Here is a 20,682-nt window from a genome sequence, read left to right as displayed (position 1 = left end):
GAGACATTCACAGGTCACTCAATAAATAAACTCTAGGGGCACCTGGGTGGCTCAGTCGGTTAAGTGTCTGCCTTTGGCTCAGGTCATGATCCTGGGGTCCTGGGATTGAGCCCCACAGTGGGCTCCCTCTTGGGAGAGTCTGCTTCTCCCTCTGCCTCTGCCTGGTGCTCTCCCAGCTTGTGCCCACTTTCTTTCTCTCTCTGTCAAATAAATAAATAAAATATTTTAAAATTTAAAATAAATAAATAAATAAGCTGTGAATCAAAAATGACATCAGTTTAATTTTATTTCATAATCAACTAAACATTCCAAATTAAACAGATGCAACCTAAAAAGTCCCCAGTTTTTGTTTTAATTTCACATTTCATACACTACACAGTATTTACAAGATGTTCATTTTGATTCTTCCATAACTTGGGGAGAGGGGTGGCAACAATTCTTCCAGATGGTTAAATTCACTAGAAGATTTTTGCTTCCATTTTCCTAATTTGAGAGATATAAAGCAATTTTTATTCCCAATATAAATTCCAGTTAAAAACCATACACTTTGCTTACTTCTCATATTAAACATTAAGGATGACGTACAAGCAAAAGATAGCCCTGTTACTAAGTTAATGCTCTCCTGAAATCTTACATGGCTATATGACAATTGCTAAATTTGTTAAAAACCAACTTACAATAAATTGGTTATCCTGTGAGCCTCTTTCTTTCTTTCTTTCTTTCTTTCTTTCTTTCTTTCTTTCTTTCTTTCTTTCTCTCTCGTATATTACATTAGAGAGCATCAATCTATAGACATCATTAAGAATAATTGTCCTTGAGGAACAGTGGAAAATATATGCTAAATAAAAATATTAAAGAAAATGCTATACACAATCTCCTACTATGTAGAAATTATTACATTCTTGAACCATATTCAGACACTATTATCTGTGAGCACTGCATGGCAGAAACTAAAACGAGAGTACATTTTTCTTCACTAGAAATCCCAGTGTTCAGAGAAATAAACAAACAGCAACATAAGCTACATAGTCACTATATCAGATATGAATCATAGGCCTTTTGAATAATACCCCCGTGAATTCGTGTCCTTAAATGAAAAGGGGCAGCCACAGGCATTTGACCACTGAAGGCCTCCCCCATATTTGGGAATGTACCTTTCTTTATGAGGGTGACCTTGTATGGAAGGGGACTCCTTAAGTAACTGCACCAAGGACCATATGGCATGGTTTAATCATTGTACAAAGACTCTTCATAGAATCTGAGGTTGAAACTCATAGGAAAGCAAACAAGGGATGATGCTTGATGAGTCGATCCAGGAAGGAGAATTCTTCATGGTTCTAACATTTATTTCATGACAGATACTCTCCTTACTGACCCTTATTTGTTTGTCTATCAAGTTTCAGGAGAAAGTCCCTAGATAAAGGGCTTTCCCAATTGCTAGATTTAGATCTAAGAAATACAACTTATCCTTTAGGAAAAATGTAAGCTCAGTGTTAAGGTTTGTTTTTAGGTCAATGAATTGGATTTGCTTTTGTTTTTCTAACAACATAACTGCAACAGTGAAGAAAAGTTAAATCATCTCAGTAAACTCATGGATTTTGCCTCAGTGATGGAGATAACTATTCTTGGGAAAGGCACAAAAAGAGTCTGGGGGAAAAATACTTGTCAAAATTGGAGTGTTCTATAATACCCACAGAGATTCCCTTTCTTTGCTTGGTTCCCACATCTCTCATAAATGAATGCCATCAAGGAACTTTAAAATCTCTGTTCTATCATTTTTGTGATCATATAATCCATTAAAAATTCAGGTTTGTAAAATGATTCATGTCATTCTGAAGAAAGTAAAATTAAAATTCCTTAGGATAGGTTTATTTTTTAAAAGTGACATAGTGATTTTTTTCCCTTTATAGTCACATTGGACAGTGGATGAAGATTGTAAACCACAAATATCTAAAGTTTTAATTTTAAGTCTAAAATATATATACATATGCTGTATCACAGCTGAGTCTTAGGTAAGATTGCCATCTTTAATAACCTTCATGTTGAGTACAAAATACATAAATAGATAACTATTTGGAAAATATCACTATTTTGTGAGACACAAGGAAGGAAAACATGTATTCAAAGAAAATATGTTTTTCATCATAATGTCCAACTGATTGAGCATAACTCAGCTTGGAAACTCAGTAGCTGTTTGGGCCATGCCCTCAAAATTCCGTTTAGCCTATTTGTAATTTTGTGTCAGTAAAAGACAAGTAAAGGAAGAAACAAATTAAAAACAAAAGCACCCTACTCAGGAATCTGGGAATGCCTTTATAATTGACTCATAGGCAGGTGGAGGCGGTGTGGAAAAGCCCACTCGGAGACTGTGACTGGACCAGTGGAAATCAGGACGGCCCAGACTGTGTGAAGTGCTGATGGCGGGAACCGTACTGGAAGCAGGTAGAGTCATCAGCTGACTGTCAGTTTCCACCGGAAGTGGGGGACTTTGCAGAAAGGGATGGAAAGTGGAAGCCCTGAAGCTTGATTTTCTTGGAAAGGAATTTGCTTGTTCTAGGGAAGCTTGTCGCTGGAAGGTGAGACTGGCCAGGCTCAGGTTGCTTCGGCGTTCACAGCCACTGTGGCGGTAAAATCCAGTTCTGTTGAGGCCATGGTTGTAAGAAGACCTCGATCGCCGGCTCGAACTCCACTGTGAGATGGGGGCGCTGGCTCTTCTTCGAGACAAACAAACAAACAGAGCCCAAATAAATCCTGCAATTATGAGCACAATTGCAATGGACACTGTGAAGGACGTTATAACATCCTCTGAAACAAAACAAACAGACAAAAAAGTCAAATAGGTAATTTAATTGGTAAAGATGTTCAATGAAAACCACAGGGCAGAATACAAATAGTAACTTCGGAATATGTAATCAACTGAAACAGATTTTGAAGAAGGAAATAAAAGACAGTGCTACATGCACTATCAGAATATCAGCTGATATGCTTCCATTTTTTAAAGCTAAGGAATATACAATAACATGTTTAGCTGCAGCATTCCCATTGCTTATGCTATTTTCTCACCCTAAAGGAATAAATAATAAAAATAGTCTTCTTTTCTTTAAAGGCCATTCTTTAGTTCATAAATTTTTATAAGGTTGCAAATATAGTCCAAAGATTATTTCCTTTTGAGTTACAGCGGTAATAATGTGCCCGAAATTGATAAAGTATTTTGTAGTCAAGTTGACTTTGCTTTTTCCTCTGTCTGTTTTCATCGACCCCAGTGATGTCTCCCACCTGTGGGTTTCCTGATGTCTCACTTCCCGTGCTCCTTCTGAGACAGGAAGTGCTGAGCTAGAACCATCTGGTGGGCTGACTGATTTATGCTCTATTTCCTGAGCTCCTGGACTGTACCCTGTATCTCTGACTCATTGATGACATGACCTGTGCAGACTGCTGTGCTCTTTCTTGGACCACCAGTTCCAGTTCATGCTGCTCTCATGCCCTCATTGTGCTAATGAAATTTTTATCCCCTGAATCCATAGAATCTCGGCTATACATCAGCATCCTTCAATTCACAGAACTTCTGTTTGTTCTGATTTCCTGTTCAGGGGGCAGGGGAGTTGTTTTCCCAAAATGGAAATTCTACCTTACTGCTTTTTGTGAACTGAAAACAGATTTTTGAGTAAAGCTGCATAGCAGAGCCCCTGCTCTGAATGTAGACACTGGATAATAGAAGACCTCTCCGGCCCCATCACCCACCACATTTCCCCACCACTCGATGATCATGTTGTCTTCTCACTATCCCAAAGCCGGCCTTTTTCTCGAAGTCCTGTGCTTTTCCTCCTCTTTTTCTTTCTATCTGGACATGAGTTTTAAATTTCTGTCTGAAAAACTTATTCTTCAAAGTTCATTTCAAGTACCGCTTTTTGGGTAAAGACTCTTAAGTTTCATAAACAAAAATTAGTTACTGTTAAGTAAAGAGGTACGCTGTCTTATCTAATTGCTCATCTAGGTATTTTGTACTGAGAGGGCCATGAACTGGAAATTAGCTAAGTGGGGTTTTGAGATTGTGAAAACAAGAGAAGGGATACAAGTGCTTTGAAGTTCCTCCCATCGAGAGGTCCGTTTCCCATCCCTCGAAGCTGGGCTGGCTTCACACCTTGCTTTGACCCATAGGATGGGATGGAAATGAGGCTGTGCAAAATGAAGCCTAAGCTTCAAGAGGTCTCTCAGCTTCTGCCCCTGCTGCTCTTGTTCTGAACAAGCCCCGCCTACTGATAATGAGAGACACATTGCACCAGTTACTCCTATTGCCCTGGCCAAGAGCCTGCTACCTCCAAACACATGAATGGGGTCGTCCTAGATAATTCAGATGTTAGTTAACCGAACAACTGACTGTGACCCATGAGGGAAGACCAGCAGAAAATCTAGTAAGGTGATCCCAGCCCAAACTCCTGACCCACAGAACTGCGAGCTAAATAAATGATATTTTTTAAGCTACTATATTTTGGGGTAGATTTTTACACAGAAAAAGCTAACTGATTCAGCGCTCTCAACTCAGCTTTATCCCTAACATATTGTGTGATTTTTAGGAAATTTGATTGGACTCATTATTTTTTAAATGAAAAAGTTTGGTTTTATGATACCAAGGGTTTTTTTTTTTCAGTTTATTGTTGTAATCTAGGATAATATTTAGAATATCTATAATACAGGGGCGCCTGAGTGGCACAGCGGTTAAGCGTCTGCCTTCAGCTCAGGGCGTGATCCTGGCGTTCCGGGATCGAGCCCCACATCGGGCTCCTCTGCTATGAGCCTGCTTCTTCCTCTCCCACTCCCCCTGTGTGTTCCCTCTCTCGCTGGCTGTCTCTATCTCTGTCCAATAAATTAAAAAAAAAAAAAAAGAATATCTATAATACAGAAATAGCAAAACCAACCAATGCTAATAAATACATAAGAATAATCATTCCTCCTTAATTTTAGGATATATTTAGTGTTTTCCACCTTATATTGTCACATTTATCTCCAGTGTCCTGACTATATATGTTTTGTTCTACTTTCACAAATACTTATATCAAAATCCTCTAAAACAGTTGATTATATCAAATCTGAACAATAAATTCTTTACAATAGGGAGATGACTTCCTAATTACAAGATGATTTAGAACAGCTCTGCTAGACCAAGTATTGTTCTTCCAAAATGTGTCTCATAGAATTAATATTGACTCAGCCTTAAAATGCAACATCTTGAAACAGAGATTTCAGAGAGTTAGGCTTAATCTGGAAAAAAAACAAATAAATAATAAATACAGTCAGAAACTAAAATCAGACTTATTGGTTATATAGTAACAAAATTAACTTGTAACTATCGGTGCCCCAAATATTTGGAACCTAAAAAGGAAGTTGTAAGAATTCTGTGTTGCCAAGGCAATGGCAGCCATACAAATCAGGATTTCCCAAAATTTCTTCTGAAACAGGATGCACAAATAAAACTATACAAAACCCATGCCTTCAGCATAATTAGGAGACAAAGAACAGCCAAATTTCAAGTTACCTAGAAAGTAAACTGATAAAACAGATACCAATACATTCTCTCCCATGCTCCTACCTCAAGTTTTCATGGAGAGGAAGGATAATTCAGGAAAAAGTGTGAAAATAATGGAAAGATATTCTATTCCCTGAGGGCAACAACTATAGTAAAGGGATTTACACGTGTAGGCAGGAATATGAAGAGGCAGGCTTGGAAAGTAATCCTTCCCTGAGGAAGAAGAGGGTAAAGTGTGTAGTCAAAAGATCACATCTTGTAGGATTCCACTTACAGGAAATGTCCAGAACGGAGAAAAGTATGGCAAGAGCAAGCAGATTAATGATTGCCTAGGGCTGATGGGTGGGGTGGAAGGGAATAGGAGGGATTGTCAATGGCCACGGGTTTCTTTTTGAAGGACAGAGTGTTCTCAAATTAGATGGGTGTGATGGTCACATAACTCTCTGACTATAACAAAGCCATTTAATCGCACCCTTTAAGTGGGTGAATTATATGAAATGTGAATTATATCTCAGTAAAGCTGTTAAAAACAGAAAAGAAAGAAAAGGAGAGGTGCTTTTGGAAGACACACAATGAAGAAGAAAAGAGGGAAGAGTGAAGAGAAAGTTTAGGATCCTTCAAGACAAAAAAATTTAAAAACAAAGGACACATAATTCCTCCCCATCTCCATCCTCTAAAAATAAAAGTCCACCAATGAAAACATCATGCCTTGCCACACTGAGGAAATGAGGACTCTAGAATGACTTCTGGCAATCTGGCATGGGGTGGCAAGGGTGGATACTAGTATCATTCGTCCAAACCGGGAAGAAATGTAAGATTATGGAACAAGGAGAAGTTGATATTAGGAAGACGCTGAACTTTAGTGTCCCTGACATACTCATTTGGAATCGGGGTTACATAAATATGGAGCTTAAAGAGAAGCAGAATTGGGACTCTCCATGCTACAAGAGACTTGCAGCCATCCACAGAAAACACTTGGACTAAAGAGTAAGAGTGCATTTATAGAAGTAAGTTGAGAATAGACTTCCAGGAAAATCACAGTTTAACAGGTGGCAGAAGTAAAAAAGGAAACAAAGAAGGACTAATTTGGGAGGTTTGAGGAGACAAAAAAGTGTGCCAGCGCTGAATCAAAGAAGAGAATTTTAGGTCTAAGTGATTACTGGCTATGTGCCCCAGAGACAGTTATCTATTCATTTGTTTAACATATAAAGCACACACTAAATATCAAGTAATGCTTAGTTTATAGGCAACAGTGAAGAAAAGAAAGTCTTGGTGCTGGTGGAGTTTACATTCTATAAGACTTCTATATAGTCTTATATAGACTTATAAAGACTTATCCATAAGATAAGAAAAACGTCCTTTAAGCTTGGCAATGCAGGGGCTGTTGGTCACTATGCCAGAGCAAATTGAGGCCAGATGATGGAAAGTCATGAGTGCCTCTCCAGAAAGTTCAGTCTCTGTACCGTGGGCAAGATGAACAAAAAAGAGGCTTGAACAAAGTGACCTACTAGGAAGGACAGAATATAGAGCTAGTAGCAATAAATGAGATAGACTGAGGCCCAGAACACGGTGGATAGTGAAACAAGTCTGGACATGCCTGCCATGATATAGATATGCAGTAATAGTAATGACTTAGTCTGGGAAGTGACAGTAAGAATAGGAAAGAAAAAACTTGGTTGTGAGAGACCCAAAGGCAAAAGAATCTAAAAATTATTCCAAAGTGTTATACCTTAAAATACACTAGAACTAAGACTTGGGGGGTAAGTGGAGTTGTAAACTGAAATTTAGAGGCTTTTGCTCCTAAGATCTCAACTATAATGTTATATTCTAGCAGTGATTTGATGATCAGATTAAATCATAATGTTTTAGGAAAGGTTAAGTATCTGCTCACTTTACACGCCTTTACTATTTTATGTAAGTTTATGAGAGAAAGGATTTGCTCTAATGTTTATTTGTATCATAATTACTAACTCTAAATTTCCTTTAAGATTTGGTCACTCGTAGTGGCTACATAAATTCTGTACTTCACTGAAAAATGTTTTACTTCTAGAAAATAAATAAAAATCATGAACTACTCAAATACTTTATAGAAGTAAGCCCTTTGTCTTCTTTTCAAATGAGTCCAGGCAGTTTACTAAATTTGGTACTTTGGTTTTAAAAAAAAAACCTAATTTTGCCTTATTTCAGTGAGTTTTTGGCAATCTTTGTTTTTGTGAAATGTATTGCATATAATTTGAATAAATTCATTATTATATGTTAGTAAGTGATCAGTCATTCCTGGAAAAGTTTATTTATAGTTTTATACCCCCAGAGAAACCATGAGTTAATTATGATGAGAAACACTTTAATCAAAGAATCTGAATAAAATCACTCAGAAATGCTATCTTCCTATTTAGAATAATGAAGGAGAGATATACTCTAATTCATCTGGATGTTGTACTTTTGAATAGGAAAATAATGCACTAGGTAGAGACATAGCAGGTAAACTGCAAGCTCCTTCTAAATTTGAAGTTCCATTATTCCACCCCAGAAAGTTTTCATTAAAACTTCAGGAAAATTTTTGATATTTGGAAGAATATAGTTTATTTTAAAAATGCAACCTTATTTTTATTTCATTATTTTGTAAAACACTATAGTACATTTCTAATTTAATTAATTTAACGTATATGTTGCAGGCACTGTTTTTCATGTATTATATCACTTAATTCCCAAGGAACCCCATAAGGGAAAAGCTTAATTTCTTAGGTTTTTTGTCAGAAAAATAATCTAAAATGAAAGTGAAGAATTTAAAATACATAAAAAGTGTATCAATTTATACCAGATTTCTTTTAAAGATTTTATTTATTTATTTGAGAGAAAGAGCATGAGCAGGGGGAAGGGACAGAGGGACAATCTAAATTTTGGGAAATGGTAGGCAGAATAGGTAATAATGACTCAAAATACCATATTACTATTATAAATAGAAGATTATATGGGGTTATAGAGATATCTGAAAAAGATTAAATAATAAATTTTAAATATACATGAGAATCATGAGAATAATATATATACATTAATAATAAATGAGTTACATTTTGAATGAATATAAAATAAGATGGTGCTTACGAAAGTTATAAAAATGACATTAAAAAAATCATACCACTTTTGATACGGATTTGCTCAATTTTCATTGTTCAGTTGAGTGTATGTACCATGAAAATGATTTCTTAAACCATAAAGTCAGTCAAATATCTTTTTAGAAATTATCATACTAATTCTTATGCCATTGCTCTATGTGCAGAATTTTGTAATAGTTATGAATGATAATAATGACATAAGAGTCTCTAAGACTTGCTGAACTATTGGTAAAAAGCTTAGTTATCTTGTTAAGCTCCCTTAAATCAACACCGCAAAAACAAGTGTAGAAATGCAGAAAAACAATTAGAAAGAAATGCCAAGTCATTTTTTAAAATTTTTTATTCAAGTTTAATTAACATACAATGTTATGTTAGTTTCAGGTGTACAATATAATGATTGAACAATTCTATACGTTTCTCAGTCCTCATCAAGGTAAATGTCCTCTTATACCCATTATCTATTCGAGCCATAATTTTAGTATGGCCTGTTCCAGAATGGTCTTCCATAGGGACTTTTTAAAAAATTTAACTGTAGTTAATGATTTTTTCTGAATCAAACTAGAATCCAGAAAATATATAATGAAAACAGAATCTATTGGCTATACAGCTTTGAATTTTCATATATATAATTCCATTCTGGCAGATTTTTGATAATAAATTTTGGAATCCTTTTTTTTTAAACGTACTGTTTAAAAAAAAAAATTGTACCGGAAAAATACAATGGCACAGATATTTCTTTTTAAAGCACAGTTTACCTTCTTATTTATCAATAATCTTAGGGGAGGAAAAATGAGCCATAATTTCACTTCATATAATTACAATGTAATGCAACTTATGAGACCAAACAATTATGTTTAAAAATGCAGATCTCCCTTTGAAGGCAAAAGGAACAAATTCTAACATCAGTAAGGTAAGGCATATAAATTAGGTATCCTTATCCTAATTTGTAACATGTGTCTATAACAAGGGGCTGGTATATAAATCCTCAATGAATAATAATTATTTCTACTAATAGTCATAAAACTTACCCAAGTCATTTGACCCCTCCTGACCTAATAATAATGGCCACTATAGTGTCTTTCAATTCGAAGATTCTAATATTGAATCTGGTTTTCAGTACATCTAATCAATGCTTCAAATGCTGTTCGTAGTATTAAAATTTAGTAGAGGTCACCATCTAGTGGCCTTTTGCTGAACTGTTCCAATGTCCGATAAAATCAATGTCAACAGAATGGAACACTGATCAATTCATAAAACCCTTTGCAATTAAAAGAATCAGAAGCTCAGCTAATACGAAAGCAAGCTATTCTGTTCTTGGTACCCTAGAGTATGTAAAAGGATGGTTCATGCAATAAGAAGAATTTGACAAAAATATTTTTAGAGAGAATAACAGGGCACAGAAAACTCAATTATAATAAAGTAAACAAAGAGTAAGTATTTCTATGTGTAGCTTATTTGCCAGTAAATCCCATTTGTTTTTTTTTTCCTACGGTATATGCAGAATTCAACTTCCCCGATCTACTCTGTTACCTCCTTCATTCAAGCGACAGCCACCTCTGAGCTGAAATATTCAGACCCTCTATCTGGTTTTCCTTCTTTATCATTGTCCCCAGCTCCCAGCAACACTCTAGTCTCAATACAGTAGCCAGACTGAACCTTTGAAAATATAAGTCAAATCACATCACTCTCCTGTTCTAAACCCTCCACTTCACCCAGAGCAAAAGCAAACTCCTTAAAATGTTCTTAAAGTTCCAATTTGACCTGTTCCCAATTATCTGTGCTCGTTTTCTACTCTTCCTCTGTCTTAGCTCCATCCACACCACTCCTTAAACACACTGAATGTTCTCCTGACTTAAGGCTTTGCACTGGTTGTGATCTACTCCTGAAATTTCCCAGCTATCTCCATGGCTAACTTCATGTTTTCACTCATATGTCACTTTCTTATTTAGGCCTACCCTGATCACCCTATTTGAAATTTCATCTTGTCCCACCTCAGATGCCTCACTAGCACCCTTGGTTTTCCTTTTCCTTCAAGATTAATGGAAACTAGACTCATTAATTTATACTCTTTTTAAAAAGTAAATAAGATGCATGAGTGTCTTGGGCTATAAAAGTGTCATTAAAAATGAAAGATAAACATAACTTGTATCTAGAATGGTTAGAAAAAGCTTGATGAAAGAAATGAGATTTGAGTTGTCTTTTGTGCATGACTGCTGGTCAAATAAACAAAAGCCTGGAAGATATGCAAGTAGTTTGACTAAGGGCATGGAGCATAAACCATATTCTGAATGTAATTAGTCAACACTATTGCTAGAGTACAAAGTAAGTTCAAAAGGAAGAACGTAGCATAACTTTTTTTCGTATATGATGACTTAGCCTATAGAAAAACACTGAGAAAAATTAAAAGATAAACATTAAAAATATTTTTAAATGTCTGTTTGAAGCCATCAAAGACCTATCAAAACTGCTAACTCAAAAGAACAAATTCAGGAGAAAAAAAAATCTCATGTGACAATAATCTATAAAGAGAGGCAAAAAAGTCTGAGTTAAATTTTATGCAATTTGAGTAGGCTTGGAAAACAAAAAGTGCAATTAAGTACTGCCAAAGAAGATGGACTCTAGGAACATTCCACACACTGAGTAGGGCCCCTTGAAGAGCTACTCCCTAAAGAAATAACAAACAAGAGAAGGAGTAGACCTTGCAAAGATAGAAATGCAGGTACATATCAGGTCAGATTAGATTAAGATGAAATGACTCCAACTAACTCCAGAAGAAAAATTAATCCTTTCTAGAAAAAGGTAACCTTACTCAGGGTCTTAATTTGTTTCTACAATGCCCAAAGCAATATTGAGCATAAATAATAAGTTACAAGCATTCTAAGAGACAAGATCAAATGAACAAAAACCAAGAGAACAAATATATCATAGCAAAATAATTATAAGTTATCAAGACATTATAGTTATCAGACACAAGTATTAAAATAACCATGAATTAATATTTTAAAGAAAATACATGACAAGTTAAAAATTTTCAATAAATAATGGGAACCTACAAAAATAATCAAATAAAAATATCTGATGAAAGTTAGAAGATATTTTAACTGAATTATATTAAAAATGTGAAATATCAAAACATGTGAAATGTAGCTAAAGCTGTGTTTAGAGGAAAATGTGTAGCTTTGGGGGCATGCATTTAAAAAGAAGAAAGACTGAAAAAAATCAATGATATAAGCTTCCATATCAAGAAGCTAACAAAAAACAGCTAGATCAAACACGAGTAAAATGTAATACAGTAAATAATTAAGAGAAAGCAGAATGTAATGACATAGGGGGGAAAAAAGAAAAAGGAAAGAAACAAAGATACACAATTATCAAAACCAAACGTGGTTTCCATGGAAAAGAAAATCTAAAAAAAAAAATTGATTAACTACTGGTAGGAAGATGGGAAGTGGGGAGGGAAGAAGGAGGGAGGGAGAGTGAATTACTATTATCAGAAATTATAAAGATGGTATTAGAACAGATTGTATAGGCAGTGAAAGCATATGAAGAAAGGATTGCAAGCTAGCTTTTATGGACTGACCCTTTCAGGTACAAGGACTAAGCACTGGAAACAACAATGCCGTTCTCCCCCTCAAAAAATCCTACCTAAAGGCACTGAATAAATGACAAAATGTAAGCAGCTAGTAGAGAGTTGACACTTGGAAGACAAGAATAGCAAGTAGCAGGTGAATTTCCTAGTTTTCAATACTTCTAGCTTGAGGACAGTTTCCAGTCTGAATTATGTGGGCAGGTAAAACACCAACTGAAAACCTACAGTCCTTCCACTGCTCAGTAGGCAGCCTGCTTCTCCCTCTGCCTCTCACCCTGCTTGTGCGCGCTCTCTCTCTCTTACACACACACACTCTCTCTCTAAACAAAATCCTTAAAAAAAAAAAAGAAAAGAGAAAAGAAAAGAAAAGAAAAGAAAAGAAAAGAAAAGAAAAGAAAAGAAAAGAAAAGAAAAGAAAAGAAAACCTATGGTATTTCCAGTCTGGAGAAACAAGATGGAGAATGTGGCAACCAGAGTTGCTTAAATATGAGAGAGAAATCTTAGAAAAGAGAATGCCAAGAGGAGGATCTCAAAATTTTATTGATAAACACTTCCCATATCTACAGCTCACTCCAGAACCACGTTGCATGTTTCAAATAGCACAGCTAGAGAAAATAAATAAATAAACTGAACTAAACTGAGATCTGAATTGCCCTTTAAGAGACAGGCTTTAAAGGTTTTTGCGGTTTGAGTTCTCAACAGAGTTATTTCCCTGTGAGAACAAACTGGAAAAAAAAATACTCTTCAAGGTAAAATAGCAGAATCCAAAGGCCCATTCAAAATGTCCATGATACAATATAAAAGTACTTAACGTAAGTGGAAACAAGAAAACATGACCCATTCTCGGGAGAGAAGGTAGTCAACAAAGACATAGCCTAACATGACCAGATGTTGGAGTTAGCAGACAAAAACTTTAAACTTATGTAATTATGATCAATGATATGAAGGAAAGTATTCATAATGAATGAAAAGTAGGAAATATCAGCAGAAAATAAAAACTCTAAGAAAGAACCAAATGGAGGTGCCTGGGTGGCCTGGTCGGTTAGGTGTCTGCCTTTGGCTCAGGTCATGATCCCGAGGTCCTGGGATGGAACCCCACATCAGGTTCCCTACTCAGTGGGGAGCCTGCTTCTCCCTCTCCCTCTGCATGGTTCTGTCCCTGCTTGTACTCTCTCTGTCAAATAAACAAATAAAATCTTTAAAAAAAGAAAAGAAAAGAAAGAACCAAATGGAACAAAAGAGATTATCAAAACTAAAAAAAAATCACTCAATGCATCTAACATTGAATTTAAGATGACAGAGAAAAGACGGCACCTGGGTGGCTCAGTCAGTCAAGCGTCCAACTCTTGATTTCAGCTCAGGTCATGATCTCGGGGTCATGAGATGGAGCCCCAAGTTGGGCTCTACACTCATTGGGGAGTCTGCTTGAAATTCTCTCTCTCCCTTTCCATCTGCCCCTCCCCTGCTCCCATGGGCTGGTGCTCTCTCTCTTTTTCTCAAAATAAATAAATAAAATCTTTAAAAAAAAAAAAGATGACAGTGAAATGAATCAGTAAACTTAAAGATAAATTAATAGAAATTATCCAATTTGAAAAATAGAGGGAAAAATGAACATTATAAATAGTATCAGTGTAAATATAAAAGACTATTTTCTTTTATTTTCTTTAAAATAAACACAGGCACACAGTAGATAGGTGATATCTAGGTAGCTAGATTAGACTTGAACATTTTTAAATCTGCTCAGCAAGACATGTAAGAAAATAAATAAGCAAGCCACAGACAGGTAGAAAACATTTACAAATATATGTCTGATAACTGACTCATAACTAGAATATGTAAAGGACTTTCAGTCAGTAATAAAAAGACAAAAAAAAAAAAAGAAAGAGAAAAAGAGAAAAGGGCCAAAGAAATGAACAGACACTTCTTCAGAATAGATATCCAAAGGCTAGTAAGCACAAGAGAGGTTCAATGTCAAGAATCAGAAATATTTTTTGTCTGTAAAGACCTAAGTAGCAAATATTTTAGGCTCTTCAGGTCATACATGTTGAAGCTACTCAACTCTACTATTGTTGCAAAACAGCATAAACCATAAACAGATGCCCCAATAAAACTTTATTTATAAAATCAGGCCATTCATCATATTTAGACTGTAAGTCATACTTTGCCAACCCCTGCTCATCATCATTAGCCATCAGGGAAATACAAACTGAAACCACAATAAGGTAAAATTAAATAGTCACCAGAAAGGCTAAAACATAAAGGGTTGAGAATAAAGAAGAGCTATTGGAAAAGATATGAAGGAACTGGAACCCTTATACATTGTGGGAAAAAGTAAATTGCATAACCATGTTGGGAAAAGGCTTGACAATTTCTTATAAAATCAAACGTACACCAACCTTATGACCAGCATTTCCACCTCTAGGAAGTTACCAAGAATAATGAAAACACATATCAACAAGAGACTCTTACAAGAATGTCAATTACAGCTTTATGCTTAGTAGCCAAAAGAGCAAATGCTGTATGATTTCATTTATATGAAATTCTAGAACAGGCAAAGCTAATCTGTTCTAGAAAAAAATCGAAATAATGGTTTCCTCTGGGGATGGTGTAGACAGGAATTATCTGGGATGTGAAATTAGGGAACTTTTGGGGTTGGTGATAATATTTACTACCTATGATTGGGACTTGAGTTATTCACGTGTGTACATGTTTGTCCAAATTCAGCAAATGTTCAGTTATGACCTGTGCACTTCATTATTATTCATTTTACACATTTCATTGAAGGTAAGTTTGACCTTAAAAAGAAAAAAACATGAAAATATTGAATTCTGATTAATGATATACATGCTGAGGTAATTAAGAGGAAGTATACTGATATCTTCAATCTGCTTCGAAATGTAAACTAATAGATTGTTGAATAAAATAAGCATTGTAAAAATGTCAATGATACAACCTGTGTGGTAGGTGTACGGGTATTCACTATAAAAATCCTTTACATGTTTCTATATATTTGAACCTTTTCATAATAAAATATTGGGAAAACATATAAGAGAATATCCTGAGCAGCTTCAAGGCAATATATTTGGAAATTTAAGTGGGAAAATTTTTAGAAAACACAAATTGCTATAACTAATAGAAGAATCAATAGAAAATCTCAGTAGTCCACTATTGTTAAAGATAGTGACTCTGTCATTTAAAGCTTTCCTATAAAAATGCTATAAATAATTACACTGGTGACTTTTCTAAAGCGTCTAAACAAAAAACAAGGCCAATTTTGCACAATTTTTTCCAGATAATAGAAAAATAAGAAACACTTCCTAACTTGTTTTATGAGACCTGCCTAACATTAATACCAAGCGTGACAAAGCTAATCACAAGAAAAGACTATTATAGACAAATATCTCTCATGAATGTAGATGCAGGAGTTCTAAGGTCATGGTCCTGTTAAAGGGTACAGGATTCTAGGCTCATACTTACTGAATCACTATCTCTGAGCACGGAGCCCAATGAGAGACGCATTTTCAAATTTTTCTACATAATTCAGATGCAGCAGTTTTAGAGACAAGCATTCAAGACACTCAAAAATACATCTTTTTACTGTGAAGAACAGTATTGAGAAAAATGAACGATAGTCTATGAGTCATGTCCTTGTCAGTGTGGGCTGCCAAACAAAACACCATAACCTGCATAGCTTCAACAACAAAGGCTCGTTCCTCATAGTCCTGGGGGCTAAGAAGTCCAAGATCAAGGTGCCAGCATGATCGGGGGCTGGTGAGAACTTCCTAGTTTGCAGGTGACCCTTTTCTCGCTGTGTCCTCACTTGACTTTTCCTCAGTGCACACTCGCAGAGACTGGGACAGACAGCAATCTCTCTTCCTTTTTTTCTCAGGCAACTAAACATATCATTTAGCCCCCATGCTCATGACCTAACATAAACCTAATTATCTTCCGAAGGCCCCATCTCCAAATACCATCTGTTGTACTGAGGGTCAGAGCTTCAACGTATGAATTTGAAGGGGATGAGGGGAATGACACAAACATTGGGTGCATGACAAGTCAATTATCAGAAGCAGTGCAAGAAGAACTTTTGGAGAGACAAGGAGAGGATCTATAAAGTATGTGACTAGTAAGGGTTTTGGAGAAGTGATCTTCACTCTGTCTCTGCCTGTGATGAGTTATAGAGTATTTAGGGAATCCCAGAGAAGCTGGTATCCATTCTTATCTTTCTGCGGTCCAACTGGGGACAAGGACAGGGCCCTCTGAGAAACCCTGGGTGTCTGATGGGCAGAGTAGACGTGGAGATGGTAGACATGGGTACATCTGGGTCCAGGGCACCTGATAAACAGCCTAAATTCAAGAGGCTTTTACAACTCGAGGATTATAGGAGAGCAGTCAATATTGTTTTGCACGACTCAGACAGATGGAAAAGTACCTGAATGAAAGGCAGTAGACCAGAGGGAACATAAAGAAAGTAGAAACTACTCCATTAACAAATGCTGCCTAGACCACATGAGCCAGATTTTATGGTAAGAGCCCTCAGCAGCAGAGACAAGGAGGAAAAGGGCAATGTCCTAAAAATAGATGAGAAATATGCATCAGTAGATGTCAGCAAAGACCAGAACTTGAACAAGAATCAGAGGCCCTCTTCTTCCATCACCTTCCATAGTATTTGACCCCCATCCCCACCCTATGCCCTTTCCAACCTTAGAGAAAAGTCCTATGGAAGAGGAAAACAGGGAGATCTGAAGTCACAAAATTGAAATTTATTTTGTTAAATCAGGTCAAACTTTTACACTGACATTCAAAACTTTAGACAAATCTGCCTCAAGTCTTTCACCTCCACAAACACGGCTTATGTGTTTTTGCTTCTGCATATTGGCTGATCGCATTTCTCCTGAATTCCCTGAAATTGTCCAACTCTGTCTTATTTGTATCACTCACACCTAGCCCATCGAATAGTATATAGTGGGTGGTCAGTCAATGCTTCTGAGTAAACTAATAAACTGGATCTGTAGATGAATGAGTTAATAAGTTAATGTAGGGAAAATGAATAACTAAAATGTCCTCCCAAGGATTCTCTCTCTCTTTACCTAATCTGACTTACAGGAACAGGTAAAGCCTCATTTTTTTCTTCTGAGTAAGATTTTGGTATCATTTCGGCCATTCAAAAAAAAACTCGTAACAGTTCTTGCCATTTTCCCATATGTTGTCTTGTGTTACTCCATAACAATATAGGCATATATATGCATATGTATGGAGACATAATCTCTAAGAGTGTGAACTTTTTGAAGACAGACATAGTTTTTGGTAAGGATTAAATGAGACTGATGAATGCAAACCCCTGAACCAATAACTCCCCCAATTTCTCAGTGCTAGCCAAGAGAAAAAAACGCATGATGAGGCAGGAAATACAACCAAAACTATTTCTTCTTTAGGAAATACAACCAAAACTATTTCTTCTTTAGGGCTAATCTAAGTACCAAAGAGATAACCAAGTTTAAGGATGCATGTCTACTGTTTCATGAAGGCAGGATGTGGCAAACTTTTACAGGTTCTGGTTCCTGCTGCTTCGGTGGGGAATGTTCACAGAGAAGGGAAATGCATTACAGAAAGCAAAAGTGTGAAACACACAGTGGTCTTCAGCTGTGTTGTCAGTCTCAAACCAATTTGTTTGCTCCCTCTTGCACCGATTACTATAATCCTTGCACAACATGAAGTAAGTTTTAGTGAGTGATTACCATGAAAACACAAGCTATTATTATTAGTAATAACCTGGTATCGTTATCTTATTTTTCAGCATTCATGAAAGTAAACCAAAAAAATCATATCTGGAAAACAATTTTTTATACCTCTTAAGTGTGTTAAGTTTGAGAAATTTATATGGTTCAATGTGCAAATTTGGCTTTTCTCAACTATTCTATCTTTATTCCCTAAATTTGAAATGTCAAGCAGGCAATTGATTTTGGATGCCATAGACAACACATTGCATTGCATTTTATAAAATTTTCAAAATACTGTATTTGTGGAGTCAGTGATCAAAATAGATATCAATTTAGACACAGAAAAATAAAAATTTAAAAGGTCAACGTATTTATCATAGGAAATTTCTACATTTAGTATATTTACATTTAGATTTTTACATTTTACACTCAGTATTTTTTACCCCAGAAGAAATAACATAATCTTTCATATTTCTTCCCCAAATCATCCCCGATACATCTGCTCAACATATTTGTATTGGTTTTGTTAATGCTTATCAATGTAACACTCCCCTTCCTGGTTTTATTTCCATCTATTTTCCATTGTGTTCACTTACTAAGACAAACACTAGCAACTGTCTTTGGAACAGTAAGTTTGAATTCCTTCTCAAGCACAAATTTCTATATTTAAAAAAGAAATCAATGTTTTTAGGTTTGGTAATTAGACTTCAATTAAGCATTCTCTTATTAATTAAAGTTTGTTTTCTGATTATTACCTATGTTTTAGTCAGTGTCTAATAATTTCTTTTACTTAAGTAAACCTGAAATTTAATTTCAAATTGTCCGAAAAAAAAAAACAAATCTGGCTTTTACAGATTAATTTTTACAGCAAGAACTACTTTACTTCTGAATAATTTGTACAGTAATTTCTGTAATGATGAATTTAGTGTGAATGCGCTCTAGCTATGTTCTCTGTGTGTCTGGTACATTCACTTTCGCTATAAATGAGGACAGCAAGCAGTATGTAACAAATACATATAATGAAGACTTCCATAATTCTAAGGCTTATTGTGTGCTGGTGTCTACCTGGAATTACTTATCACCAAAGTCATTCTTTACAATATGCAAAAACATAATTTACTTTCCTCTAATTTTTTTTTTTTTTTTTACAATTAGATTAGGGTGTTCCCTAATAGCCCTCCTTTCCAGGCCTGAAGCAAACACAAAGGGTTGATGTTAAAAAAAAAAAAAAAAAAGAATGAATTAATTCCTTTCATGCACATTTGTTTGATGGCAGACAGCTAGGTGAGGTTGTTAGGGACGGTCAACACTGCTGCTCACTTTCACTGATAGTTTCCAAAGCATCTCCACAAATCACAAAAGAAAATAAGAAATAGTTCTCTGAGAGAACTAAAAACTTGTTCTGGACTAATACATAGGGCTATTGATCTCTTCATAAACTCCATTGTCTCCTTTAAAAAAATTTTTTTTTCTGAATTTAACTGAAATTGTTCCTTTTATTTTTAAAATTTCCCTGAATCCAAGAATAGTTGCCAGTTTTACATCTTAGCCCTTCTTTCTAGCCCTTCCCTTCCCTTCTTTAGCCTTGAAGAACTGGTTACTAGTTACGAACTAGTAGTTATATCTGAATTCAGCCAAAAAGTACTTTTATATTGCTTCTTTTTCCCCCGTAATAGGTTTCCTTTTAATATTATATGTTATGTTATTTCCAGTGAACTTTTTCTACTACAGTTTTTTCTTCCTCTAATTTCATAAGATTCCTTATTTTATCTGTGTCATCACACTCCTCAAGTATCGATTTTGTTATTTTCATTCACTTTGGAAATTAAAGAGTAGAACATTGACAGTGTAAGCTAAAATAACCTCTATAACAATTCTTGATTTCATAAAATAAGATATACAATGTATAACCTTAAGACAAATAAAACTTAATTTTCCAACAAAATCCACGTTATCATATTCTAAACAACAATTACTTTCATCTTTTATTTTTTCTCATTTTTATTCTCAGTAATTTCTAATTATATGTTGTAACACCAGACAAAATCTATACATGTTCCCCAGATTTTTCTTGAGTGTCTTCATAACCCACTGTAAAGACATTTTACATGGATGTACTTATTATAATAAACTTATGAAAACTTAAATAATCAGTTTCTCAAAGATTTTCAAAGTTTTAATAAATTATGCAGTACATTTTCTGCGTCCTAATTTTAAATTAAAAACAGTTAAAGAAAATATCTTACCCCAAAAGTTTTCTGGCCATGGACTCCCTAAACTTGTGTTATTAGCCATAATATCCACAAGAAATGGAAGAGACAGAAGAAAAAAAGAAAGAAAGAAAAGCCAGTGTGTCCAAAAGAAACACTTTGATTCTATGTCTTTGTGGTTCAGCAAGAGAAAAATAATTTTCACACAACCCCTCATATACTAGTGTTTGCATAAAAGGAAACAAGTGTATCATGTTTCCTGCTTTTATACTCAAATTAGCAACTGTTTTTCTTATCTTGGAATTCCACATGGTTCCTGAGACACAAAACAATTTCCTTCTCGTCATTTCCTCAGCTAAATTACTAAGTTTCTTCCTCTGGGCCACCACCAAACTGCTTTTTGGGTAAGAGGCTCCTTGTTCCTTCTCCAACTCCTACTGACATACATAGGAAGATTCCAAAATCTCAGCTACAGTGCTCTGGGCTAAATTTATAGAGGATAGACAGAGACCACTTCCAACAT

General features: G+C 35.4%; 1 protein-coding gene across 1 annotated transcript; it reads right to left on the bottom strand.

The window, feature by feature from the left end:
* Positions 1 to 268: 268 nt before the first annotated feature.
* Positions 269 to 20,392, bottom strand: MYCT1 (MYC target 1). Its single transcript, XM_002920268.4, is given in 4 exon segments — positions 269 to 483; positions 2,294 to 2,805; positions 20,196 to 20,292; positions 20,294 to 20,392. Coding segments are annotated over 3 exon segments (708 nt in total). The 3' UTR covers positions 269 to 483.
* Between the last annotated feature and the right edge of the window lie 290 nt (positions 20,393 to 20,682).

The sequence above is a fragment of the Ailuropoda melanoleuca genome, chromosome 10 (genome assembly GCF_002007445.2).
Source record: "Ailuropoda melanoleuca isolate Jingjing chromosome 10, ASM200744v2, whole genome shotgun sequence".
In the NCBI taxonomy this organism is placed as follows: domain Eukaryota; kingdom Metazoa; phylum Chordata; class Mammalia; order Carnivora; family Ursidae; genus Ailuropoda; species Ailuropoda melanoleuca.
This window is presented reverse-complemented; position numbering and strand designations above follow the sequence as displayed.